Source organism: Aythya ferina (genome assembly GCF_964211825.1).
Source record: "Aythya ferina genome assembly, chromosome: 8".
Classification (NCBI taxonomy): domain Eukaryota; kingdom Metazoa; phylum Chordata; class Aves; order Anseriformes; family Anatidae; genus Aythya; species Aythya ferina.
Window position 1 is genome coordinate 28,437,450 of NC_140304.1, and position 26,237 is coordinate 28,463,686.

The 26,237-nt window shown below is 44.4% G+C and overlaps 2 protein-coding genes across 3 annotated transcripts in view; one reads left to right on the plus strand and one right to left on the minus strand.

Annotated features, from left to right (window-relative positions):
• The first annotated feature begins 1,713 nt into the window (after positions 1–1,713).
• On the plus strand, positions 1,714–5,945 carry PCSK9 (proprotein convertase subtilisin/kexin type 9). Its single transcript, XM_084528486.1, has 12 exons — positions 1,714–1,992; positions 2,083–2,271; positions 2,439–2,562; positions 2,709–2,842; positions 2,961–3,102; positions 3,183–3,379; positions 3,469–3,652; positions 3,928–4,098; positions 4,181–4,329; positions 4,411–4,576; positions 4,672–4,853; positions 4,950–5,945. Exons 1-12 carry the CDS (start codon positions 1,825–1,827, stop codon positions 5,115–5,117), a joined length of 1,974 nt encoding a protein of 657 aa, XP_084384612.1. The 5' UTR covers positions 1,714–1,824; the 3' UTR covers positions 5,118–5,945.
• A 2,051-nt stretch (positions 5,946–7,996) lies between these two features.
• Positions 7,997–26,237, minus strand: part of USP24 (ubiquitin specific peptidase 24) — a 60,338-nt gene continuing 42,097 nt past the window's right edge. For both annotated transcript variants that reach the window (XM_084528485.1, XM_084528484.1), the window contains 25 exons: positions 26,085–26,210; positions 25,790–25,888; positions 25,485–25,567; positions 25,110–25,251; positions 24,587–24,706; positions 23,977–24,197; positions 23,448–23,572; positions 22,683–22,824; positions 22,185–22,335; positions 20,770–20,865; positions 20,074–20,177; positions 19,833–19,946; positions 18,986–19,082; positions 17,449–17,565; positions 16,761–16,853; positions 16,318–16,420; positions 15,319–15,440; positions 14,687–14,800; positions 14,394–14,459; positions 14,040–14,106; positions 12,343–12,421; positions 11,656–11,731; positions 11,060–11,146; positions 10,622–10,732; positions 7,997–10,459 (listed from right to left, as the gene is read on the minus strand). In XM_084528485.1, coding sequence (XP_084384611.1) covers positions 10,397–10,459; positions 10,622–10,732; positions 11,060–11,146; positions 11,656–11,731; positions 12,343–12,421; positions 14,040–14,106; positions 14,394–14,459; positions 14,687–14,800; positions 15,319–15,440; positions 16,318–16,420; positions 16,761–16,853; positions 17,449–17,565; positions 18,986–19,082; positions 19,833–19,946; positions 20,074–20,177; positions 20,770–20,865; positions 22,185–22,335; positions 22,683–22,824; positions 23,448–23,572; positions 23,977–24,197; positions 24,587–24,706; positions 25,110–25,251; positions 25,485–25,567; positions 25,790–25,888; positions 26,085–26,210 — 2,718 coding nt within the window. In that variant the 3' untranslated portion in view covers positions 7,997–10,396. The remainder of the gene's footprint in view (positions 10,460–10,621; positions 10,733–11,059; positions 11,147–11,655; positions 11,732–12,342; positions 12,422–14,039; positions 14,107–14,393; positions 14,460–14,686; positions 14,801–15,318; positions 15,441–16,317; positions 16,421–16,760; positions 16,854–17,448; positions 17,566–18,985; positions 19,083–19,832; positions 19,947–20,073; positions 20,178–20,769; positions 20,866–22,184; positions 22,336–22,682; positions 22,825–23,447; positions 23,573–23,976; positions 24,198–24,586; positions 24,707–25,109; positions 25,252–25,484; positions 25,568–25,789; positions 25,889–26,084; positions 26,211–26,237) is intronic.

A 26,237-nucleotide genomic window follows, 5' to 3' on the forward strand; every position in this document is an offset into this window, starting at 1 on the left:
GTGGAGGAGCCCCAGCACCCACCCAGCTGTTTGGGGGGGCTGCGGGGTGGGCATGGGGAGGTGTGAATGCCAGCCTGGGCAGGATCCGGGCTGAGGAGTGTGTTTGGGAAGGGGAGAGGAACCTGGCTTTGCCGCTTGAAGCAGGCACAGCGGGTAGGTGGGCAGCGGCAGAGCCTTTTCCCCATTTATCAAACCCTCCCCCCTAAATTAAAGCCAGATTCTGAGACTCTGACAGCTGGCAGCACTCCCGTTTGTACCCTAAAAATTCCCTCCTGGCTGTGTGGGAGCCGGAGGGGGGCAATGGGGTGTCCCTGTCCCCCCTGCACGGGGCCAGCAGGACCCCAGACCCCACCCCGGCGTGCTGCTGCCCTTTGCCACTCTGACGCCAGGCAGCAGCAAGGTGAAAAAGGGCAGGATCGTGTCTGGGGTGGGAGCGGAGAGGCTGCTGTTTGCTAAATATTGCCAGCAGGAGCACGAGCGGCCAGCCACGAGGACGTGTTCATTGCCCGGGTGTTTATACATGCCCCGCTCCTGCCCATCCCTCCCGGCTCTGTGGGGTGGCTCGGGTTCAGTTTAGGGCTTTTCCCCACCTCGCGTCTCAGGGCTCGCCCCTGGAAAACTTCACCTTTAAAGCCCCTGCCCCAAAATTGTGGGGGGATCTGGGTCCCTGCACCCACCAACAAACCCCGTGGGCGCTGTGGTTAAACATTGCGAGGCACAGGGACATTCCTGCATGGCATTATGCTCCTGCACGGAGCGTGGTGGGGACGTGGGGAGGGGACAGAGGGGACAGGGACACCCCGGCTGGGTGGCAGCACTGCTCATTGGGGTCTGCTCCCATGGCCGCATGGCACATGCCTCAGTTTCCCCGTACGCATCCCCTGCCTGCACCACACGCAGTTAACCCTGTCCGTCACAGCACAGAGACCTTTTCTCCATTACACAAACCTTTTTTTTACCCCCTGGTGCTGCAGCTGTGCACCTCGTGGCAGGCTCAGCCCCGCAGCACCAGTGGTGTAGTGGTATCATGCAAGATTCCCATTCTTGCGACCCGGGTTCGATTCCCGGCTGGTGCACGGTGTTCCTACAGCTCCTCACAGCCTGTCCCAGGAGAGGGGTGCTCTGGGGTTCATTTTACACCCTTCTGAGAACCAAAATCGGACCCTGCAACTTTCTTTTTTGGCTGTTTCTAAGTGACGTTTTTTTAAACAAAACCCCATCTCTCAGAAACCGATGATGCAGGGGGCGGGGAAGGGCTGTGCCCAAGGACACACGCACATTAATACTGCCCACACACGCACATACATTACACATCTTACGCACACATATCCATATTACACTCTAAAATAAATAAATATATATATATTTATGTGCATGCTGCTGTGACGGCTCTGTAAAAAAACGCCTAAACAGGATTAGCAGCTTTCTCAGAAATCCACCTCCGACCTCCGCCGGCGAGAGAGAGGCACAGAAAAGCTCCCGGCCCCTTCCCCGCGCAGCCCTCCGGCCTCAGCGCTCGGCTCGCTGCAGCGGGGGGATGTGGAGGGGGGGATTTCTCTGCTAAAAAGGGCTGAGCCTGACGGATTCACCGGCTCAGCGCCTCCGTGTCGCTGCCCTCCGCGGGCTGTGGCCCCGTTACTGGTTAACTCGCCCCGGTGGCCCGATGGGGCTGGCGGTGGCGTGATCCTCCCCGCGCCCGCCCCGTCGCACCGACAGCGACCCCGCACCCAACGGTGCTGAGGGGGCTCCGGGCTGCCCAGTGCTGAGGTTCCTGGCTGGGTCGGAGCCCTCGGGGACATCAGGGACATCGGGGACATCGGGGCCATGGTGCTGGTGCCACCGCTGGTGCTGCTGCTGCTGGCGGCGGCGGTGAAGGTGGCGGCGGTGGAGGAGCTGGCGGAGGAGCTGGTGCTGGCCCTCGGGGCTGACGATGAGGTGGTGGCGGCCGTCGGGGCTGCCCCAGGGCACGCTGCCTTCCATCGTGCCACCAAGGTGAGGAGCGGGGTGGTCGGGGTGGTGGTTGTGTGTGTGTGTCCCCTGTCTCCTTCACCCTCCTGATGCTGAGCGCTCGCGTCCCCGCAGGCGTCGTGGCGGCTGCCCGGGCGCTACGTGGTGGTGCTGCGGGAGGGCAGCGGCGAGGCCGAGGTGCGGGGCACAGCGCGGAGGCTGCAGGTGTGGGCGGCCCGGCACGGCTACCTGACCGAGCTGCTGCACGTCTTCCACCTCCTGCCCGCCTTCCTGGTGAAGATGAGCAGCGACGTCCTGGACATGGTACGCTGGGACACCCATCTGCTGGGTGCTGGGTGCTGGGGTGAGGGGCACCCAGCTCCGTCCCCAGCCCTGGAGGGTTTCTGAAAGGACCTGCGGGCTGTTGCCACCTTTGTGAAGCCTTCGAGGCATGAGCCGGGTGGTGAGGGAGGTGCTGTGCCACCCCACAGGCCCTGAAGCTGCCGCACGTGGAGTACGTGGAGGAGGACGCCTACGTCTTTGCGCAGAGCATCCCCTGGAACCTGGGCAGGATCGTGCCGCCGCAGCCCAGCTCGGGTGCCTACAGCCCTCCCAGTAAGTGTTGGGGTGCTGGGCAGGACCTCGGGGCTCTGGGGAAGGATGCTGAGCTGTCTGCTCCCGTCCCAACTTTGGGAGCATCCCAGAAGGCCCAGGCTGACCGTGGTGGTTGTTGCCTTTTCCCTTGACCCCGTTCCTGGCAGATAAAGGTGACCAGGTGGAGATTTACCTGCTGGACACCAGCGTGCAGAGCACCCACCGGGAGATCGAGGGCAGGGTGCTTGTGACTGACTTCGAGAACGTCCCCGAGGAGGATGGCACCCGCTTCCACAGGCAGGTGAGCCTGCGGGGGCTGCTGCTGCAGCCTTTCATTGCCATGGGGAAAAAGCAAAGCACAAGGGGAGGGCGCTGGGGTGTTATAAACCCGCTGTGATGCTATGGATTGCCTGCACCAGGCCAGCAAATGTGACAGCCACGGGACCCACATGGCCGGGGTGCTGAGCGGGCGTGATGCCGGCGTGGCCACGGGCGCCAACATCCACAGCCTGCGCGTGCTGAACTGCCAGGGGAAGGGCACCGTCAGCGGCACCCTCATTGGTGAGTGCCCCGGCCGGGACAGGGGATCACTCCCCGAGGGCCTGTCCTGCCATCGTCCTGTCCCTCATCCCGTCCCCCAGGCCTGGAGTTCATCAAGACGACGCTGGAGGCTCAGCCCTACACGCCGCCGGTGGTGCTGCTGCCCTTCGCCGGTGCCTACAGCCGTGTGCTGAACGCTGGCTGCCGCCGGCTGGTGCAGATGGGGGTGGTGATGGTCGCAGCCGCCGGTAACTACAAGGACGATGCCTGCCTGTACTCGCCAGCATCCGAGCCAGAGGTAGGGGCTGGGTGGGTTCCCCGAGGCGTGGGGACACGTGGGGATGTGCTGCCAGCCTTCATCCCCCTCTGCCACCCCCCAATCCACAGGTCATCGCGGTCGGGGCGACCAACAGTGAGGACCAGCCCGCCTCCATCGGCACCCTGGGCACCAATTTCGGGCGCTGCGTGGACCTGTTTGCCCCGGGGGACGACATCATCGGTGCCTCCAGCGACTGCAGCACGTGCTTCACGGCGCAGAGCGGCACTTCGCAGGCGGCCGCGCACGTGGCAGGCGAGTGGGGTGCTGAGGGCCTGGGGTGCTTGGGGTGAGGGCATTTTTTTGCTATTTTGGGCATGTTTGGCTCATCTGGGGCCTGCAAGGACTTCCAATGCCCTGTGTGTGCAGATGATGGGCTGCAGCGAGTTCTTCTCGCATGGCACCTCCCGTGGTCTTGTCCCCTCTCTGGGTCCCAGCTGGGCGCCCATCAGGGGTGGGCATCCATGGGGGCCCCAGCCCTGGCCCCTGTTGTTCAGCAGCGCTGTGCTGATGCCCACGCAACCCGCCAGGCATCGCAGCCATGCTGCTCAGCGCTGAGCCCGGCCTGAGCCTCGCCGAGCTCCGGCAGCGCCTCCTGCACTTCGCCACCAAGAACGCCATCAACCCGGCCTGGTTCCCCGAGGAGCAGCGGCTCCAGACGCCCAACAGCGTGGCGGGGCTGCCCAACCGGCTGGGTGCAGGTAAAGACCCCGAGGTGTCCCTAAAGCTCTGCTACGGGGCTCCAGGTGCCACTAAGGGCTGACAGTGCCTGCCCCGTTGCAGATGAGCAGCTGTACTGCCGCTCGGTGTGGTCGGCACGCTCAGGGCTCACCCGGCACGCCACAGCCGTGGCTCGCTGCGCCGGGGACGAGGAGATGCTCAGCTGCTCCAGCTTCTCCCGCAGCGGCCGGCGGCTCGGCGAGCACATGGAGGTGAGGCGAGGTGCCTGGCACCCCAAAAAAGTTGCCCGCGGGGTGCCCCCCTGCTGATGCCATGCGCTCTTGTGGCTGCAGGACAAGGAGGGGAGGAAGCAGTGCGTGGCCCACAACGCTTTTTGGGGCCAAGGTGTCTACGCCATCGCCAGGTGCTGCACGTGGCCCAAGGCCGAGTGCCAGATCAACGCCAGCTCGCAGGCGGCCGAGGGGGCTGGCTGCTCCCCGCAGGACCACGTGCTGACCGGTAAGGCCCAAAAACACAGCTCACAGACCCTTGGGGCTGTGGGCATTGGGCTCAGCGGGGACATCCCCTCTGATGTCCCCTCTGCCATTTAACAGGCTGCAGCTTCCACTCCCCCTCTGCCACCCTGGGTGATGGCGGCAGACCCATGCCGGGGCCAGGGACTGGGCCTGGCCACTGTGCTGGGGGAACCGGAGTGATGGCACACGCGTCCTGCTGCCCTGCTGCCACGCTGGAGTGCCGGGTGAAGGAGCACGCACCCCAGGGCTCTGCCGAGAAGGTAGGGAGGGCGTCACACCGGCCCCGGGGACCATCGGGGACAGGCAGATGGCCCCCCTTTGGTGACCCGTGGAGGGTGACATCCTTCCCTGCCTAGGTGACGGTGTCCTGTGACGACGGCTGGACGCTGACGGGCTGCAGTGCCTACTCCCAGGGCCCCGGCACCTTGGGGTCCTACGCCGTGGACGACGCCTGCGTGGCAGTGAGCGCCGCTGGCAGCCGGGCGGCCGCGGCCGTCGCCATTTGCTGCCGGAGCCGGCAGTAGGGACAGGCCGAGCCCACACCGGGGTGGCCGTGCCATGCTGCGACGTGTAGCCACGTGCAGGTGCCAGCCTGCCACTGGTTTGGTGACAGGATGAGCTCCTGCTTGTGCAGGGCATGTGAGAAAGCATCACCACAGGAGCACAACCGTGTGGTGGTTGGGGCCTGGCCGAGCCCCCCGGTACGAGCCACAGGGCAGCTCTCCAAGCAGCCACCACACATCCAAAGCCCTGCTGCCCTTTCCCTACCACATTTCTACCACATTCCTATACCTATCCCGACTGTATAAGCTGTCCTGAGGCTGTTTGTGTTGTCACAAAGCATATGAGAAAATCCCCACCTTTATATATATATATATAAAAGTGAGGAGTGCTCCTTTCTCTCCTGGCTGGTTGCTCCTTAGGTTTCATCTAACGCACCTTCACACCCGGTGAATCATCATCCAGCCATTCAGGGTGGTTTTAAAACTGTGTACTCAGGTATTTGGGAGACCTCTTTACTTTTTAGCCAAGTGTAAGAGTTCTAGTTTTAAAAGTCTATATAATTAGATTTTAATCTGCATTGCTACAGAATCAGCTACTGCTTTGTTAGTGTGGCTTTTTGTTGATGTTGGAATCAGACTTGATGACTTGCTGGTGCTACGTGTTGCTTTAATGGTTTCCCTTCCAGGGCTTCCCAAGTCATACAGAACTGGCTGTATTTTTTATTTTTTTAAAAAAAGAAAAATGAAAGAAGAAAATCCTTCACAGTACTTCAGTTTTTACCTTTGTACCTTATATATTTATTCAGAGTGTTATAAATAAACATTTATAAAATATCTTTTAACAATAAAGCTCAGAGACCGGTGCTTGGTAGATACAGTCTGTGCTTTGCCTTCACGTACATCCCCCTGGGGCAGTGGGACGCGGGCTGCCCCAGCTGCCCACCAGGACAGGGGAGCTGGCACCCGTCCTGAGGGACATGGGTGCCTGGAGACCTGCACTGCTCCCCCAAACGAGCTCTGCTTCGTTAGTGAGACAGCACCTGGGGCTTGATCATCCTCTAAAGGATGGCCAGCAACCTCCGAGGCCAGCACAGATGGCATGGGCACCCTCGCCTTGTCCCCGGCTAGCCCGAGCTGCAGCGCCCAGGGGCTGGTTGGTGCTGTCCTGTGCAGATGCAGGAACTGCACAAGTTTGTTTTCAAAACAGTGGCGGGACAAGAGGCTCCAGTTATGGAAACAACTTCGGGGAACGTGCCCTTGAGTTTTCTGCTGCTGGTATAAACACCGGGCTTCCCTGGGTGAGGCTTAGAGTCCCGGTGGGAAGGTGAAGGGTAGGTGCTTGGAAAGGGGCAGCAGTGGCAGAGGTGCCAGGAGCCACCAAAGCAGCATTGTGCTTGGGGTGATTAGCAGCCTCCTGTTACCCCAATACCTAATTTGTGTGGTGTTACCTGAGGAAAAATGAAAAACCAGAGCTGGTGAGCACAAGCAGCAGGTTAACCTGTCAAGTTTTGGGTGTGTTTTCCCCCCGTTAAGAGGCCTCTCACAGAGAGGAGCCATTACTCCAGCTTCAGTGGGCCATGGAAGGCAGAGGCCGGGCGGGAAGCAGCACTCTGAAAGGCTTAAACACTTTCTAACTCCTCACCTAAAGATGGGGAAAGCCCAGCCCTTGTGTAAACATGCAATTACGTAACACACATCCAGAATTACAACCCGTAATTTTATCAGCTTTAACCTCACTTTCACACACAGGGTGACAAAAAGAGAGGGCTGTTAGCCTCGGAGGAGCTCTGTCAGAGCCAACACTACTCAGATCAGAGGTACAAGGTGCTTCAAAACACGCACCAGCTCCTTCGCTGCCGCTGGTTTCCCCAGGAGGGCAGGTCCTGCTCCCCGCAGGGGGTGAGGATGCTCACACAGCCATATGCCAGATGCAGCTTTCACGGCTCAGGTCAAGTCTGCTCACATAAAGCCAGCGAAGGGAAGCAGTATCGAACAAGATTAGCTCTCGCTTAGGAGCCCGTGTGTGGGTAAGCAGAAAGATTGTTCTTATTTGTTCTGGAGATCAAGCTCTAAAAAAGCAAAGTGAAGCTGAAGGATGCTGAGCTCCTGCGGAGGGATAACCAGGCAGCCTTTCCACTTCACTGCTCACACAAGGCCAGAAAACACTTTTATGGAGGGGGAAGCAATGAACCACAAAGGAAGGTGCTAGGAAAGGGCGCTTCAGAGCACGGATGCACCTCACTGCAGTTACCAGCAGCCACAACTTACCCCCAGAATTTGTGCTGCTTGCTGCCCTGATGCTCTCCTAGGGACAGCTGTGGGCAGTCCCATCAGCAGCAGCACATGTTGTTTCCAAGCCCCAGCCCCTGCTCCCAGGACAGGCACTGCCAGGGGAGGTTTTGCTTCCACTACAAGCCCTTGTGCTCAGACTGGAGGACAAAGGCAGCTGGCAGGAGGGCAGGGCTGGGGCTGCAGGCTCTAGTTCTGCACACAAAGGGAAGGAGAAAGGTGACCAGGGGATAGCAGCTCTGCCAACAGACAAGGCTACTGCGAGCCCAGATCTCCCGCTAATCTTGCTATCTGACACACAAAAGACACAAAAGCCGGTCTAATCCCTGACTGCAAGCACAGCCAGGGTAAGTCTTTCTGCTAAGAAGGTCAGGAGAAGAAATCACACACGGTACAAATCTGACAGCGCATCAGAACATGCCATAAAGCCATGCATCAGTACAGCTCTGGAGACCATGCAGCTGCTTTGCTTTCCTCTGGGCAGGTGCCAAACCGGTAAGCAGGGTAACCCCTCAGAGCTCCTTATCTGGAGGAGCAGCTTAAGAAGTTGGGAGATAAGAGGATCAACAAGACAATGCTGTAGTGTACGTGCGGTCTAAAGATTACACTAGTTTTCTGTGAAAGGAATAACTTTATTCCATTGACCAGGAATCCCAAGACTGTTCATCAAGACTGCCTAATTTTTCCAGTGCCAAATGTCTATGTATTAATCAGACAGTATCTCCCCCGACTGCTCACAGGCAGGCTGCGGCTGCTCCTCACTGAACATTGTGTAAGCTGTATAAAAACATTTTCATCCAAAAAGATTGGCAGTAAAAATTACAACATAGAAATGCATCACAATTTACACAAAAACTAGTTTTGTTGAACTCTATTTTCCAAAAAATAATCTTCAGCAGGTTCAAATGACAGCAGCTGGAAACCAAAATAATTGACCAAGTATCATCTTATTGCAAATTATAACCATCGACTTTGTACAAGCATGAGCAGAACCATGAAAAAGTTTGTATTGGTTTCAAGTATACAGTGGTGATGAGCCATCCTGATGGTGTTGTTCTCCTAGCAATGCTTCTCTGGGCCTGCAGTAATCGAGGATGTTGTTTCCATAGGAAATAACAGGAACCTGAAGTGACAAGTGGTGCCAACCCATAGGAACGGTACCAGCTTCTTCCATCACCATCACCGCTGTGTACTGACTACTCGTGATGTTTCATGACCCATTACAAAGTGTTAGGGGGTGGGGGAAGGAAGAAGGGGTATCTGTAAGAAATGACTCATTCAAAATTAATTTAAAACATCACATTTAAAATGTCCCAGCACATTATCAGAAACATTTATAAAATGCTAACTCTGCCATGTGTCTATGAAGACATTGTTTGGAAAAGAAAGTGAGAGGTTCACTACAATGCCACCCTTGCTTCTTCGCAATTTATGACAACAGTTCTCTTAACCCGCAATAAGTTATAAAGCTATACAGCTGAAATCATATCGGATGTTTACTTCCAACAGTGAAATGACTGGTTAATTTCAATATTAGTGCACAACAGTGAAAAGCTGGCTGCTGCCTCTTGGTTCAGCAGCAGCATGTAGAAAGAAAAAAAAGGCACTTTTTGGCTGGTTGTGCCTTTAACTTGGCAAATTTGTCTATTCTGGAGGTACCCAGGCACTCCTTAAGATGCCCCCCATTTCTGTGCATGTTTGTTTAGATAATTTTTTAAAGTAAGGCAGAATCTATAAATAAAGGCAAAAAGCAGTGCAGAAAATGTGACAAACGTAAAATGTACAAAATATGAAGTTAGTTGGCACAAAAGAAGCTAGCATCCAGAACCAGAAGTCACTGAACTAAATTTGACGTGGAAAACAAAGCTGTGCTCAAGTTATCCCAACTGGTTTCCAGTTGTTTAAGAGCAAATCAAAAGAGCTGTGATATTTTAAATGTTGCCTGGTCAAGTGAAGATACAAACAAAGCCAAATCATTCTTTCCCCATGTTAAAATTGCTATAAAATCTGCACAACAGTGTCCCCACCTCACGCAAGGAATTATTCATCATATACAACCAATACCAACTTTCTCAGTAATTTCAAAGCATAAGCAAGTGATTGCAGATCACATGATTGAGACTACATTTGATTCAATATGTCTCCAAAAGGTAAAAAATTTAATGAGTAAAACTGCAACAGAATTCCATTTTAAAGTGCTTTTCTTTTAAACTACTCATTAACTTTTTTTTTTTTTGTTAAATCCACCAACATCCTTTAACTTGCATACCTAGAGAACAAAGCTTTTCTTTTATTGCCCTTCCCAGTTGTCTGTGGTTTTAGGAAGGATACCAAAGAGACAACCCATTCCAGAGCTCATTGACCAAACCTTTCTGTAAGGAGTCACTCTCCTCACAGAGCGATCTTACTGATCCTTCTAATAAAGAGCTTTATAAATGAGCAAGGAGACATATTAAATACAGAAGTCCATATGTAAACCGATTCTTTAACTAATATTTTACAATGAAATGTAAGTCATCACACATCTTTACAGAAATTTGAATATTCCTATTCAATATTATCAGAAAGATTAAAAATTTGCCCTCCATACATAAGGGCAGTCTGGTTTTTCTCTGTATAAAAACCAAAAGAATTTTTTTTTTTTTGCAGCATCACAGAAAAGCAACAGTTTTACATTCACTCATTTAATGTTCACATAAAAATTCAACCACTAGCGTTTGTGTATTTGATAAAATCTTCTTGACAAACTGTTTTCGGTGTCTGGACTGTCATAAGCTACTGCAGGTGAAGATGCAGTTTTCTAGAGCGTTTATCAATCTGAAGCCTTCGTGGCTAAAAATGCTTTTAGCTTTCAGGGAAACAGCCTCCTCCTCCTCCAGCGTTGCCACCGATCCTGTAAAGCCATGTCTCTTCCAGACTTTTCTAATGGCTTAAGCAATGGGACTCCAGTTTCAATAGGTACCAGGCATTAAATGTTTGAGTTGATCTGCTCTCGCATTCATTGGTATCCTTTACGGGTCAACATCATCAAGGTCACTTTTAGACTCACCAATCATCATAGGAGACTCCGAGCCCTTCCAATACACACAAGGGGTGGGGGAGAAAGATATGGTACGTTATTTTTTGTAAGGCACACAATTATTGCGTCTACATTCAGTGATGGTCCTGACCCAAACCCCAGGAACAAGTTGTCTAACAGAAGGCACCAGTTAAACATGCCCTTATTTTATAGTTACCTGCTGTAGATGTCTGTCTCCATTCTCATTAGCTGGACTACTTTCTGACCCGTTACTGCTTCCAGACTGATCTTTCTCATTCAGCAAGGCTGTGGCATAGGCCAGCGTGTCCTGATTTGGAAACAGTTCAGGATTCAGTGTCAGAAACCCTGCTGATACCTTCATTTCACAATCACTTCTTTGTTTTAGAAGTTGATTCTAAAACAATATAGCTGCTGTAGCAAGATAGCTGATTCACCACAGGTAATTGTATGGTATTGACTAATAGCCTTTAAAGGTTAGTTTTTACAGATAAAAACACAGGATCCAGGCTTGTCAGGGAAGAATGGCCTTAAGTGCACTGGAATATAGTAAAGTTCCCACAAAGCCACTAACTGAAAAATGAGACAAGAAAAAAAAGACAAGTTTAACACCATCTCCCAGGACTGACACACGTACCTGTGCTGAAATAGTGCGCTGGAAGGTTTTTGCAGTTGACGTTTCATTGGATACGTTACTCTGTGGAGCCCAGTAATGTTCAGACATCTATATAAAAAGCCAAGAAAGCCACAAAAACACAGTATGAGTTCCTTGGACATTTATTAAGGGATGTATTGGACAGCCTACGTTAAGTTTAGAGGGAAGAACCAAAAAATAAGTATGTGGGAAGAAAAAGCTATGTGTCAACAGCTGTGTTTTGTGTAAAGCTGTGGTAATTCCTAAGAAATTCACCTTGCAAGGTGTGTTTCCTTGCATCAACACATAAGCAAAAAGAAGTGAAACCTAACATCAATACACTGACACAAAGTTTTCCCACGTGCAAAAGAAAGGTAATCATCATGACCATTCACATTTGGTTATATTTACTGAAACACTTGATGGCTTAAAGTTCTTGAATGCACCAGATTTAACCTCATTCAAACCATCCTTGGTAAAAATAAAGTAGCTTGTATTTTTGTCTTAAGCCTCATCTCAAGGAGCAGTAGAAAAATGGAGGTTTCATAACTCATTGTGAGTAAGGTGTCAGTTTTTCTGTGAAGTTACAGACAAACTACCTTTTTCTGTAGCCACTGCACAGCCCAGCTCCAGTGGTGGGAATTCTCCTTGAAATAATCTTTTGCAGTAGGGCACCTAGGACATGGAAATTATATTTGTTATTACTGGACAAGGTATTCTGGCAAAGTTAAAAGGAAGAATAATCTGAAAGCTTCTTTCTTTATGCTGCTGTCTTCTGCATGCACTGTTATCATTGCAAAGGCTGACAAGCTAAATAGCTCTGCTATTAACCAGACTAGCAAGAACAATAATGTTTAGTAAAGTTTACTCGAAGTAGTCTACTATACAGATACACTTATTGCAGAACTATGCTTTAGCAGGACATGTGCCAAGTTCCAACCAAACAGAATTCAACAGTCACAGTATTTCAAGAAAGCTGGGACAGGGTTTTTTTTTTTTTTTTTTATTAGTCTTGGTCTTAGTACTAGGCATCTACTCCATGGAATGCAGCTGACCACTGCCTTTAAAAACAGATTTCTTATATAAAACCAATAATTGCTATTTCAGATACTACTTGGTACAGATTTCACTTCAGACTGAGGCACGCAATATCAAGACCTTTGAGCACCACTTTCATCACAGTAACAAAAACTAAAGCTGATCAAAAGTAGAAAAAGCAGCCTAAATAGTCACAGAGTAGTCTAAGGTAGGGATAGAAGGTAAACTATGAGACCCTTATTACTCACTTCTGAGCCAAAGTAACGAGGAACTTGACACACTGATAACACCGACTGCTGTCCACATGGTTGCTGTGGTGCATCAAGGCTGCAAAGAGAAACAAGTGGGTTAAAAAAAAAAAAAAAGAGAAAAGAAAAATCAGATTTCTGTGCCAACCAGGCTGAAAACAATGAAGATGAAGCTAATGTTTTAGATGTAGCTTAGGTGGGGAAAGTTATTTCTACAGATGTTAGCATGAGTATGTGTTAAACACACTACTGTATTGCTGGCAGTTTTGACTATTTCTGGAACTCTATTGGATTAAAAATAGATCAAAGTGAAAACGCAGTAATTCTTTCAAACATGGTACCTGAATTTTAAATAGCCCTGTCCTAATGCAGTTTTCCTCCCCTATAATCCAGTCTATGTTAGATAATTGCTATGGTTACATGTATCTGAAGTTGAAAAAACAAAAACCAAACCATTCAAAACCACTATAAACAGACCAGACCACCAGCTTTCTCCTGGATCAGAACTTGCTACGCTAGAAGAATGTGTGTGTGAATGCTTCTTCACACAAACAAGCGTAGCAAGATTCAGTCATGAGACTTTTCTATGGGAGATCCAGGCAAAACAACAGAGTTCCTAGTCAGGAATTTTTCTATACAATGAATTCTGATGTAACAAAATTCTTTGGCTGAGCAGCAGATTTCCATGGAGCTGCCACAAGCAGATTTCCCACTCAGAAGTTGTTCTGTCCATATCACTCCACATCAAAGCATACTGCAGTGAAACCTCTAAAGGCAGCAAACAATTGCTAGGGAACTGCAAATTGCTGTGTTTTACTCTCAAACACAGCAGATAATTAACATCTCCGTACTGGCATACTGCAAATTAAGCACTAACACCCTTGAGGGCCACAGAAAACTATTTGCTGGTTTCTTTCCTTGGAGTAAGACGAGTTAATGTGACTGATAGGTCACGGGCTGCGTGCAGTGAAACTGGAAGCTGTTCAGTGCTGTTGCTAGGAGACTCCAAGGTAAAACTACAACATTCACTCCCAAAACTCACAGCAGTTCTTGTAAAATATGTATGATTTAATACCAAAACACAATAAGCCTTCAACATAAAAATCTAATTGAATAATTGCATCCCTTCTCTGTAGGAAAAGAACAAAAGGTCACATATTGCCCAAGTTACAGAATAGGACTGGTTCAAGTGGGACCACTTAGAAAAAAAGATAACCAATTAATCCCTGACACTACTGCATGTTACCTTCTCTTCTATCAGTCATACATGGAAATTAGTAAACAGAAGAACACTGAAGCGTAAGAGAAAAAAAAAAAAGCTAGGTATTGTCTCTCACTAAACCAGAATCCAAAATAAATTCAGGTAAAAGCCACAGTCTGAAGCAGCTCCTCATCCAGACAGCTATGGAAGAGATACCCAAGCTGCACTTGTTGATTACATGTGCTCTTTAAGCATCATGTGGCTAATCTACATTTGTTAGCACAAAGCCTCTTCTGATTCACATGAAATAAGCTCTCATCATTCTGGGCCCTTTTTTTTTTTTTTTTTTAAATCAATTTTAAATGCTTTGGTACCTTCGCTTCAGTAAGGTTAAATGGAGATGCAGCACTTTTAGTGACCAGTAACAAACCAGTATGAATTATCAACATAAGGGTCAGTAGGAGAGACGGTAACATTCACACACTGGCTTACTTGCCTATTAATCCATTTTCCGTTTCAAAAGCAAATTTGATGCGTTCTACTTGTAAGGGGTCTTCAATAACCTGCCATGAAAGAAAAAGGTCAGTAGAAGTAACTTATGCTTGATACCTGAGAATCTATACTAGGAAATGCTTTTAATCACCTCAACATGAAAAACGGGAGACTTACAAAGTTTCATATAACACCAGATTATCAAGAGAGCAATTTAAAGAGTTATAAAAACTCAAACTGAAGGATCAAAGATACCCGGATGTTAAAATTATCAATGCAGTCCTGTTGTTTTTTCCATCATACATCAATAAAAATTTAGTCCTGTACTTAAATGTACAAGCCTTCACCATTCACCTACCAGTATCTCATGGAGTAACTGGAATATGTTTTTCAATTCATGAGGTGGAGCAGTTTCCAGCTGAGTCTGCAAATAAGAAATATAAAGCTACTTAGATAGTAAAATGTGTGGATGATACAATTACCAGACTCTGAAAAAAATAGTCATTTTAAACAGAAGTTAAACAACCACAACTAAAAAACATCTCTCAAATCCAGTGATCTGTACTGTTCTTCTGCAGATCCTAGCACCATTTTAACACCTAAGACACAGTATGACCAAAGCCTAGAAGAAACTATCTTGATCATCTCTACCTTGATGAAGTGTAGCACAGTGAAGGAGAAGCGCTCATTACAAAAGCAGCAGTACACCACCATCTCAATGACAACTGACAGGGATCCGGTTAGCTCTCGTAACGCATACATCACCTAACAAAAAGATAAACAATTTCAGACACAGCCATGCAATTATTTTCAACAGATGGATTACGTTTATAATAGAATGTTAGGTTTTTCCAGAAATGGTTGCTTTTTCTTTTCTTCCCAGCACCTGCATGGCCCAGTGGGCTGAACCTCTTCACTCACAGCACTCCACTCAGCTCCTGCTGCCCGCCTCTGAGGGTCTGAGTCAAGCATGACCCATTAAGTCACAGTGATTCAAGTCAGCACCTCCAACTGACGTATGGTAACTGACTGCATGGATACTGGTAAAATATATTCTTTGCCAACTCTGTAAACACTCATAACTAGACCTTAAAGCTTAGGGATTTACTAGAATAAGTTGTCAAGAAGAAACCAAAGGTGCCTTCTTGTTTAGGCTCAGAATAAAGCCCTCATACTCCGAGCTGGCTGCTTTTTAACATTGTGTTTTTCATGTCAAGATACTTCAAAGAACTAATGTCAGACAAGCCTTTAGGTTCAAGCAGGGTAGAACTCAGAACAGGTACCTCCATTAAGTAAGGTTTTCCTTCAGATAGGAATAACAAGGCTTCCACTTCCCCATGGAGCGTCAGAAGTGGACCTGAAGTAGTTATGCTTAGAGGTGGCCGCTGCTTAAAGAGACCAGGAGCTGTAAGAGCAAATAGAAAAACAATCCAGTAATAAATCAGATTGTTCTACACACCTTGAAGACACTGCTGCTCATCTGGCATCCTATCACCTCTAATGATGGTCACTTCAACTAGCCTGTATGGTACCACTCCAAATAGACTTTTGTACTGACGTGCCATTTACATTAGTGACATGACAGGGAGATGAACCACAAAAAAGCAGGATGTTCATATTTACTATCAGGACTTTAAGTTTTAATTTCACTCCCACTGTTGCACATTCAGAATGTTTATCATTCTTTTCTTTACATTTTTTGACTGCCCCCAACTCCAGAAACTTTTAATCTTTGACAGACATCAAATTATTCTTTCCAAAAAGAGAACTGCAGATGTTTCCTTCAGTGCACCGAAGATCTGAACTCATTTCTTTATTATGCTTATTTAGATATCTCTGTCTCTTGTAAGAAATATCTAGGAGAGCATTCTACTGCTTATTATTCAGTAGCTTGGTCCAAATATTCCCCTTAAGACTAGGGAAAGACATAAATGCAGGCAAAGTACAGCCTGGTAGGCTGCAGGTCTTTCCCAGACAACAAATTGATCCATCCACATGAAGAAAGACCTTTTAGGCAAATGGGGCTGTGTGTGTTTGAGTGAAGAGCATAATAATGTTTCTCTCAAGGTTTTTTTTCTCACCCAATGCCTGTAAATGCTGTTTGCTACAGCCTCTCAGTACTTGTTCAGAAAAATAAAGAGAAATCAAATGTACCTGCTAACCAGTGCCTTAAATTTGAAGCGATCACATTTCTCCTCACAGATGCCTACGTGATGCCTAAGTTACTCCCAATTAAAGTAACCAAAACGAAATGTCACAGAAGGCAAAAATGCAATTCTTACCAACATTTCTTTGTGAGGAGACGTCAGAGTGTAAAACAAGCAATGCCACAGTATTGTGAAGATATCCAAACTCACGTGCTTGTGCTGAACTCCATCTGCGGTTCTGGTTTAGCCAAAGGAGAGATTTAATTAAGTTTCATTTAATTAAGTTTCAATTGATTGATTTAGTCAACTCCTGTTAAGTCAAAACAAAGCAATTTCCTTAACAGCCCACCTCTATGTTTCAAGACTTCGAATGCATTGGAAATTTTATTATCCCAAGAATGACACTCACTTCTGTCCATACAGGCATTTCTCCACATTAACTACTATGCACACACAAACTTTAAGACTTCATTAAGTTCGCAGAATAATCCAGGGAATAGTCTATTTTATCACATGAAGACTATTTGCCCATAATGTAAGCATCTTAAACCCTGAATGACTGACTACATTAGCTTTACCTGATTGCTCTGACGATTAGGACCAAGTAGAAAGTTGATCATGTGCCTCAAAGCAGAGTGTCCGAGAAGAAGACTGCTAGCCCTTATGCCCTGCTGTTTAGACAATAATAAAAAGTTATATTCCTATCTAGGTAAAGAATTAGTGCTGTAAGGCACAAAAGAAAAGCAGTGCTAAACACTGCACCTTCCTTTAAAAAGCTGTTTCATTATATACAGCATGTTATATAAACTAGACCAGAATTGCTACATGTAAAATAACTGTAATATGAAAGAAAAAAGAATAGGGGGATAGAGAGAACTCATACTGGGGTGAACAGCACAGTTCAGTCATTCATTCTACTTGCTACGTGACAAAAAATATCCCAAACCATTAATATGTTTTAGAGGAAACAAAGACCACCCAACCAAAAAAAAAAATAATCAAGAAACAAATCCCGAACATTCAGACTCTGGAAACGACATCTTCAAGAAGTATACACTTGTATATTTTTGGATTATTTTATCCTAAATCAGTGTTCAAAGCCACTTATTAAGAAAAGAAAAAAGCAACCCTGAAACAAAAATCAAATACTCTTCTGGAGGAATTCCACTGTGCTGTTGAAACCTTCTATGAAGACGGATGACTAGCTGTTTTACTACAGTTCTTTAAAATTAAAGTAACATGAGAAACATATAAGCAGTTGCTTACCTTCTGTACAAAATTGTTGAATAGCAAAAAGTACTGAGCACAGTTTTTGCAGTTTTCCGGAACATCTTTATCCAGTAGAGCAAGTAGCACCTCCAGTAACTGATGTAGACTTTTTAACTGTGAAAGCAATTAACTTGAATTTAAATGCTTGTCTCCTGCTTAAAATACAAGAATTCCTACATTTTAAATTTTGGGTTTGACTAAGAAAATTGTCAAATATGCTCTCTGTGATTAATATGAATAGTTAACACAGGACTGCAACCTTACAATTTTTAACTGAGTTAATGTGCATATTTAAACAGGAAAGTAAGGAAAGCATTAGCATGTAGGTAACTTGCTTCGAGAAGTGGAACACAGTGGTTATATAAGTTTGCAATATTCTTAAAGCAATTCAAATTACTCATCAGTCAAGTGGTAACTGATGTTCAAATGTTCCTGTCATTATAGTAAAATAAAATGAACCAGATTAGAAGTAAATCATAACTCAATATCTCAGGCTAACATATCACCATATTCACTTATGCAGAAAGCAATTTTAGTGTTTACTTTACATCAAAGCACACTAAAGGCATTAGGATATTATTACATCTTAGTTGACAGATAGAAACTAACAGCCAAGAGGAAGTACCCAAAAGCTCTCAAGCTATATTGCAAGGGTTTATCCCCCTACTATTCTGCTCAGCTTGGAGGACTTTGAGCTTTAAGGAAAGATAGCTATAAAGCTCTAAATAAGAAAAACATTACAGCAACCTATACAACAGCAGTGCCTAAAATCTGTTGCAAGAAAATTACTTCAAACTGAACAAGACTTGGACACTTGTAAGTCCCCACTGAGAGCTCAGTCAGTGATGCTTTCTGTCTTCTAGCATGTTTCTTGAGTTCTCTATATACAAATGATTTGGTCAGGTCACCCAAGGGAAACAGATGGATCTTAAGAATTTATTTTATTTTATTTTTTTTAACACAAACGAGCCCTTTTCACATATTTCCTGCTGGGTTTTCCTACAACACTAAAATGAGCTAAATAGAACAAGGCTGCACTTCCCAAACTTAGTTTCCAAGATTTTCTAATAGAAAATTAAACCTCTGAACAATAACCAAAGTTCAAATGTCTCCTTAGAACAAGTTAGCCCAATTACTACTGCTATGGGCTTCTGACTGAGCGAGGAAGGAGAATTAAAAAATAAGTTCAAAATTAAAGCTGATTTCTAGGATCTCTCAGTTACAGAAAAAGAATAAATTTCACAAAAACAGTTTCCAAACTTTCAAAAAGACTGTGATGTCAGTTTATGAAACAAGCTGAAGTGAGGCAGAATTGTTTAGACCTTCAAACTTAAATTCTTAAGAATTACAGCAGCATATTACCTCACAGGGTAGGGACAAAGAATTAACTTATTCAAGAAAGAGCTACAAGCCTGTAAAGGATGTGAGTTTCCCACTTTGTCATTTGCAAAATCACATAGCATTGCCTTCAAGCAGAAGCAAGAGTTGAGGTAGAGACAATCAACAGCATCCCTGGTGAGGAGATGTCACTAACCTTCTCTTGATAAAGCAAGGCACTGTCAAGGGTTTTTTCAAGAACAGTGGCTACAGCAACTCGCACCTCTCTTACACTGCATTCCAGGAGGAAAGTTCTGGAAGATAAAAGGTGAAGCTGCAAAAAGAACTGGAATCAACTGGTACACACAACAGCTACGGTTAAGTGTGGTATTTATCATTTTGAAAAGGATAGCAGTTCAAATACTCTTGGATCATACTTCTGTGGATAAGCTTTAACTTACATTCCTACATTCCTGTTTGTCACAACTAAAACCTACAATACTATATTTACTTTCAAAGAACAAAAAAGCTAAAACTATGAGCTACCATATGATACTCTCTTTCAGTGAAACTTCAGAGATAAACTTTTATTTAGATTGATGCATCCCTCTTTTTTTTTTTTTATTCAGTTTTCCAGGAGTTTGTCATAGAAGTTTTGAACACACTTAGCTGATCTTGATGGTGAGAAAAATATGTTGTAGTTTACCTGTCATACATCAGATACGTATTTAACTTATCTTACCCCAATTCACTACATTCTTCTTTCCCTCTATTTGCAGGAGTGACTAGACAAACACACTTCAAGGCACTCCTCTGAATTAAACACCTGCAGCCTTCACATACACTGCACCATTTTATTAGATTTTCAGAACTACTGAAAAAGCTGGACAGAGGAAAATACTAGAAGTAAAAACCTCAGTGATAATTTAGAGTGCCTGTTTACAGAACGTGCACACTCAACTCCTTGGCAATACACCAGTGTAGGCCAGATCACATTATTATGAAGCTTCATCCATACACAAGACACAAAACACCACACAAAAGCCACAATTACCAGTACTTACTTTACAAGCTCCCGTCCCTCTGGCCCAACGAAATATTCCACTAACCACTGACATGCATCAATGCTTTTGGAGAGCAGTGCATCTATGGTTGCAATCCACTCTTCTGTATCAGCCCTTTAAAAACAGGAAAAAACAGGGATAGTAATGAAAGAGAAAACCACCTCCAGTACCTAAGCTATGTTTCATATCACGTCTTTCTTTCTGATAAGCCAGAAGTGGCTTTTCCCCAGTCAGGTCTTACCTGAGTTTCTTCTTGGTTCTGAGATAAGTTTGGAAGAGGAATTGGACTGCCAGCTGTAAGCTCACCTTTGCCATGCATGGATAATAAGGATGTTTTACCTTAGTCTGAAAGAAACATGAAATTTACTCCAGAGCAGAACTATGCCTGCAGCACTTATGCTGTCTCCTAAATATATGAACATATTCTATTCAAGTACACTATGCTAGTCTAACAAATACGCTAGAACGCGAACAAACTTACTGTAAGGCCCACTAAGTCTGTAGATTCCATAAATTTAATAAATGCTGGTTGGTTTATTAATCACTAACTACATTCAGAAAAGCTCTAGTAGACAAAACTGAAACGAATGAAGGGCTACCACCTTTAAGGTGACTAACGCTGGTTTTTGGATATTCGATACAGAGGGGAATTTCTGTGCCTCTAGAGCTTAGTTTGCATCAATTTAAAAAGTATTATTTCATAAATTTTATTATGCATTTACACGATGGCATTTTCACACTTCTGTAAAAAGAGGCTGGAGTCAGCTTTGAGACAGATGCTATCAATGTGAAGAATTACAGGTGTCAAAGAACTGCTCAGATGGAAAAGCAGAGTCACATCAAGTATTTCTCTTGTAGTTTTCTTGTCATGGCTCTTCTGTGGCCCTGTCTACCCAATATTTCCTAAGTATTCCAAGATTAAAATTTAGTTACTTACAGCATTCAGTGAAGCTAATGATAGAACAAAACTGAAGTAGTCACTACTGTATACATCTCTATTCTTCATAAATTTCAGGTTTTCATCTCTCACCATCTGTAAAAATATTTTTTTGAAGTAAAAGAATGCAAAAAAGAAATTAAAACACTGTCAGAGAACACTTCCCTAACGCTTTGTCTTACCCATAAATGTGTACGTTGTTTAAAAACCAGTATCAGACCTGTTCTGTTAATATTCTGAATCACTACTTCAGTGGAGGACAAAACCATAAGGGAAACTTAGAGATTCGTGTAAAACCAGTGATTTTCTTCAAAGGACATTGCAAAACACAGTTTAATTGACAGACTTAATCACTGGACCATTATGGAAAAGGAAAAGGAAGAAGCTGCTGCTGAATTCCATTTTTTGCTTATTTTTAACAAAATACCAAAAAAAAAATCCTTCAAATCTGAAATCCCTGCTTAGAAAATTTACATGTACCATGGTATGCCAGTAATATACCAACATGCCAAGACCCCCTTTATCATGGTATGTCAGTGACGTACTAACATGCTAAGACCCCCTTTATCAAATAAGATTTTGCTGACAGACTCTCAATAAATTTGAGCCAAGTTATGTTTATTGTAGTAACACAACCCCAGATACCGGAATGCCAAAGTGAGTACCAGTGCCCTGGTACAGGTGGAGGGCCATATACAGCTGGCACAGTTTACTCTGCGTAACGTTGGCACTCCTGCACATACACAGATCAGCAGGGTGGTGTGTGCACAGAAGGCCAAATATATGCAAGATTGCACCCCCACCACACCTGCAGGCCTGCAGACACAGACCTTCCTCTTATGAGGGAGAATGAATACTGAGTCTGCCATCCTCTCACTGCCCTGCTAGTGCCATCACAACTCCGTTATCAGCTCTGACTTGCAGTGCTGCCTTCAATATCTTTGTTCTGCCATTTGAGAACACACGCAGGATTACATAAGCTAACAGACAATTAGCTGGCTGTGGTTTCTCTTAGTCTTCCTCCTCTTTACATTGTTGTGAAACTTGAGAACTAGAGGATAACTAATTTGCGAATTCTCCATTCTTCTTCAAACGTACTTCAAATGAAGCATCTTCTCTCTCTCATCTCTCCCTGTCTGCATGCTGACTGCTGCTGCATCTCATGTTTGACTATTTTGCCTGCAGTTTGTTCAAAGCAAGGAATGATGGGTCAGTTTTGTGAGAAGGGACAGCAAAATGTACAATAATATATCACTGAACAGCTTGTTAAGAACTTTATATTAGAATCTAGAGTTACTTTCTATCTTGGTTTTCAATAACTGAATTACTTCAAGGCTACCTTCAAAATTGTCTTCTTCCTATGAGCTTAAGTTTTGTATGAATAGCATTTATTTGCAACTTGCAGAGTTCTCTACCTGATATATCCGTACAGGCATTTTCTCTACAAAAAGTCCCTTTTTTTCTCCTTTCCGAACCAGCTTGGTTAAGATGGATAGGCGATCACTGTTGGGCCTATGAGGTCGAGGTGATGACTGGGGTGAAATTTCTGGTGAAGATGGAGCAGATCTAAAACATATAGAAGCTCAAGGTCAACAATGAAATTCTACGACAAATCTGCAGTTGAAGTTTTAAAATACCAATAGAGCCAGTATCATCTTAAAGCAAATTCATATGACAGTCTAAGTAATTTATGAGGCTGTCAGTCAGCTTGAATTTCTTATTCCGACAGTGGCAGGAGTAAGGAAGAGGAACTTATAAAACCAATAAAGGACTATTCAATTAAGCAGCTTAAAGAAAAAACAGAGGGATCAGTACACTCCCGTGCTGAACAAGAATTACTCATTCCTTAGTTCTGGAAATAGGGTCTAGACATCAATATAGGAGAAGCCTTCACAGGCACAAGAGAAACTTACAAGGAGAGGTCCTCAGCTTCCTGACGCACAACACTCACTCGACTTTTCTTTGGTAAGACCGGAGAGTTCTGATCAGACACTCTCTGGTAAAACAGCATATAGGCATTCCAGTACCGCCGACGTACATCAGGGTAAGGGTTAGCTGATGAGAGAAAAGGCATTCAATGAAGGCCTTTGAAGGCTTAGCACTCTTTTCATTCTGACAGGGGAGGGAAATTGAGTGTGCAAGCAACACAGACTGTGCAGTACGAAGTCATTTCTCTAAACATCAGTCTATGTTAGTGAATAAAGAAGTGCACACACAAAGAGAACATGTATTTTAAAAAAAAGATAGCTATCAGAATTACAAAGTAAATGAATGATGTTGGAAATATGTTTGGGATTAATTCCTTAAAGCACTGTGAAGTTTAACTATATGATCCCACACCATGTTCTACGGACATTTTGCCTAGCCTAAAATAAGGCCTATTTTGTGTTTTCTTTAAACCATTTTTAATAACGTGCCATTTTACTTCTGAATCTCCTCTGCTATTCAGTTCACAAATAGCTGAACAACAATGAATATGGTTCAATATTTTAGGCCATAGCAGAACTTATAAGGACATAACTTGTTATGTCCTACAGTAAATCAGAATACTTCAGAAAAAAAATGCTTGGGAAGGATTATTAGATCATGTTACTCTAAAGAGATATAATGTACTTAGCTCTATTGAGAACTAATAAGAAAAATAAAGCTACTGTAAATTCATCTTCACTTCTGCTTACATTGATCATAGACTTTAGGTCTGTACTCTCCACCAAAACATTCATATTCCAAGGTTTCATCAGTTAACTCAAATTCTTCAACAACAGTGTCATTGAATTTATACCACTTTCCTTTTCCACATCCTCTGTAATCAAAAAAACAAACAGAAATAGAACAGAAGCAATATTATTTGATTGTCTAGCAAAAAAAAACAAACCACCCCAAATATCCTAGCAATAAGAACCTTGAACTCACATTTGTTTTGACAAGAAATAGAAAGCTCAACTCAATGACAAAATTTGATTCCAAAAAAATTGATTAAAAACAACAGAAGCACATCACCCACAAGTAAGTGTCACAGGAAGTCCTCATTGCAGCAATACAAGGCAAATAAGAATTCCTGATATTTTGATAATGTGGACAATTCTGCTAGGTGTTAAGACAGACCAGTGCTTCCAAAAGAGCTCCAAATGGCTCACTATACCTTCCCAAAACAAGTAGTCTTTAGACTGCTCTCAAAGCCATTATGCGAGTCTTCTTGGACATTACCTCCTGTCCTTTATAAAAGAGTAGTAATGCCCTGCATGTGCCTGGCCACTGTGAACAATCACACCAACAAGCTCATAGTTCTCTGTAGGTGCAACTTTCTTCCTTGGGGAGCCTCCGCTTCCTTGATCTGCATTTCTACCATTGTCCCCCACTTCTGAGGACGAATCCTGACGAGCCATCCCTGACACAGTGTAAGGCTCCATGTTCAGCATCCAGGGAAACTGTGAAGAGATATTTTAGATTAAACAGAGATCTTGTCATGCACTTGCTTAACGTAATTTTTTAAGAGTTGTATTAATACTCCCATATTGGAAGTGCTAAAAGGAAGCATGGTAGTAAACTTTTCATCCTTATGACACAGAAGTTAAAATGTCTTTGCAGAGGCTTTTGCTTTCTGAAGCACTCTGAGAATGCTGCAGGCAAGCAAAGTTTGTAGGAGAAGTGCTTATTTTTTGTACTTTGATCATATTGTAAGCATTCCACATATTCAAGAGTCCAGCACTGAGATGTGGAGGAAAGAAGGGAGTATCAATAGGAAGGGTGAGTGCACTACACTCCACTGAGTGGAAGAGGTGGTGGGAATGGGGAGCATAACCAACAGTTTCCTTACCCTTATTTGTTCATCATATTTAATGGAACGACCACTCTCCCAGTCAAAGCCAAATCTCATCAGGTGAATCACCAAAAGGCTTGGTAAGACCTTAATGCATGTACGCTTCACTGTAGTTCTCTTAAAAAGACAAAAGAGCATCACCTCTATCTATATAACTCAAGCAAGCTCTAAAATTTTTCTATAGATGCCTGATTCCAACCATCCCAAACTGATAAACAATACAGCTACTGGAGGTAGGATGACCACAGGATGACTGTAGTAACTGCAGTAGTACCCTGTCTGTAGGCATGTTTGTGCAGTGGGCTGGTATGTTACAAAACATTGTACCATCCCTGCCATCCCTCTAAACATTTAGTCCCCAATATGAGTTACAAGGAATGAAGAAAGCTATCTACACGGGCTTTGGATTTAACTTTACAATTAGAGTAAGTTGTATTTAAATATGACTTCGTATAACCATGCAATGCTTAAGAAAACATTAAGCTACAGCTGAATGCTCTTACATACATTAAAACAATACCTTTTCTTTGCATTTTTCACAGTAGTACGCATTACTTCCTTCCAGAACTTCTCCTCTAACAAACTGATCCAATGATATTTCCAAACTTTGACATGAAGTCACACCTAAGTTGAGAGCCATGAATGCTTCCTCACGCTCATACCTAAAATAAAGAAGAAAAATGGTAAAGACACTAACAGAGGAGAAGTACATTATCATGTATCCAAAGTACATTAACAAGACATGCATATAAAATACCACGTTTGCCCCGTAGCTATCAACAGCTACAATGCTTACAGTCAAAGGTATATTACTTTTTGTGCTATTTTGACCTACATATTGGAATAGTTATGGCAGCACATAACAAGTTATCTAATGCACTGAAATTAACATTACCTGTGAGGACAGTCCTTGCAGATCTTCTGATCAGAAAAGATGCCTTGAAAAGTATTCTTAAATATTTGGTCTCTTCCTATTTTCTGTTGGAAATATAAAACTAGACATCAGTTATATGTATATTTGCAGAGTGAAAGACCAAGCATACAGTATGAAGTTTAAGCCTCTGAACGTTACTTAAATCACAAAATAGTCAAGTGGTTCTCTGCCTTCTTTTCCAAAGAAAAAAAGAATGATTGACAGAAAATTGTAGACTGACTACCAAGAGAAGCATGTAAACAAGGAAAGAAACCTGAGGTTTTTACCTTGAGATACTCATCCATCTGATCTATAAGACTGGTAAAGAACTCATAAGCATCCTGTTGCTCTCGAACATAAAGTTCCTTATTCCACATCTTGAAGATCTGTATCAAGTATAAAGAGGTAGTAGTTCCACGTAAATATCAAAAAAACTTCACCAATAAGCATTATTTCTACACATTTTGACTTTGAGGTAAAACTTTATCCATAGAAATTCTGCAGTGAGAAAAAGGTAAAACAAAAAAAAAAAAGGCTCATTGTTAAGTAGGAAAGTATATATTCTAAACAAAAAAGTAATACCTTCCAAAAGTTCTCAGGTACGTAATACTGTAGCTTGCTTTCCATCAGGTGACCAAAAAGAGACTGAACTTGATAAAACACATTGTCATCTGGATTGTCTGTATCATCATCAATGGAAAGCAGGGCCTGGGAGGAAACAAATAGCTTTACTAA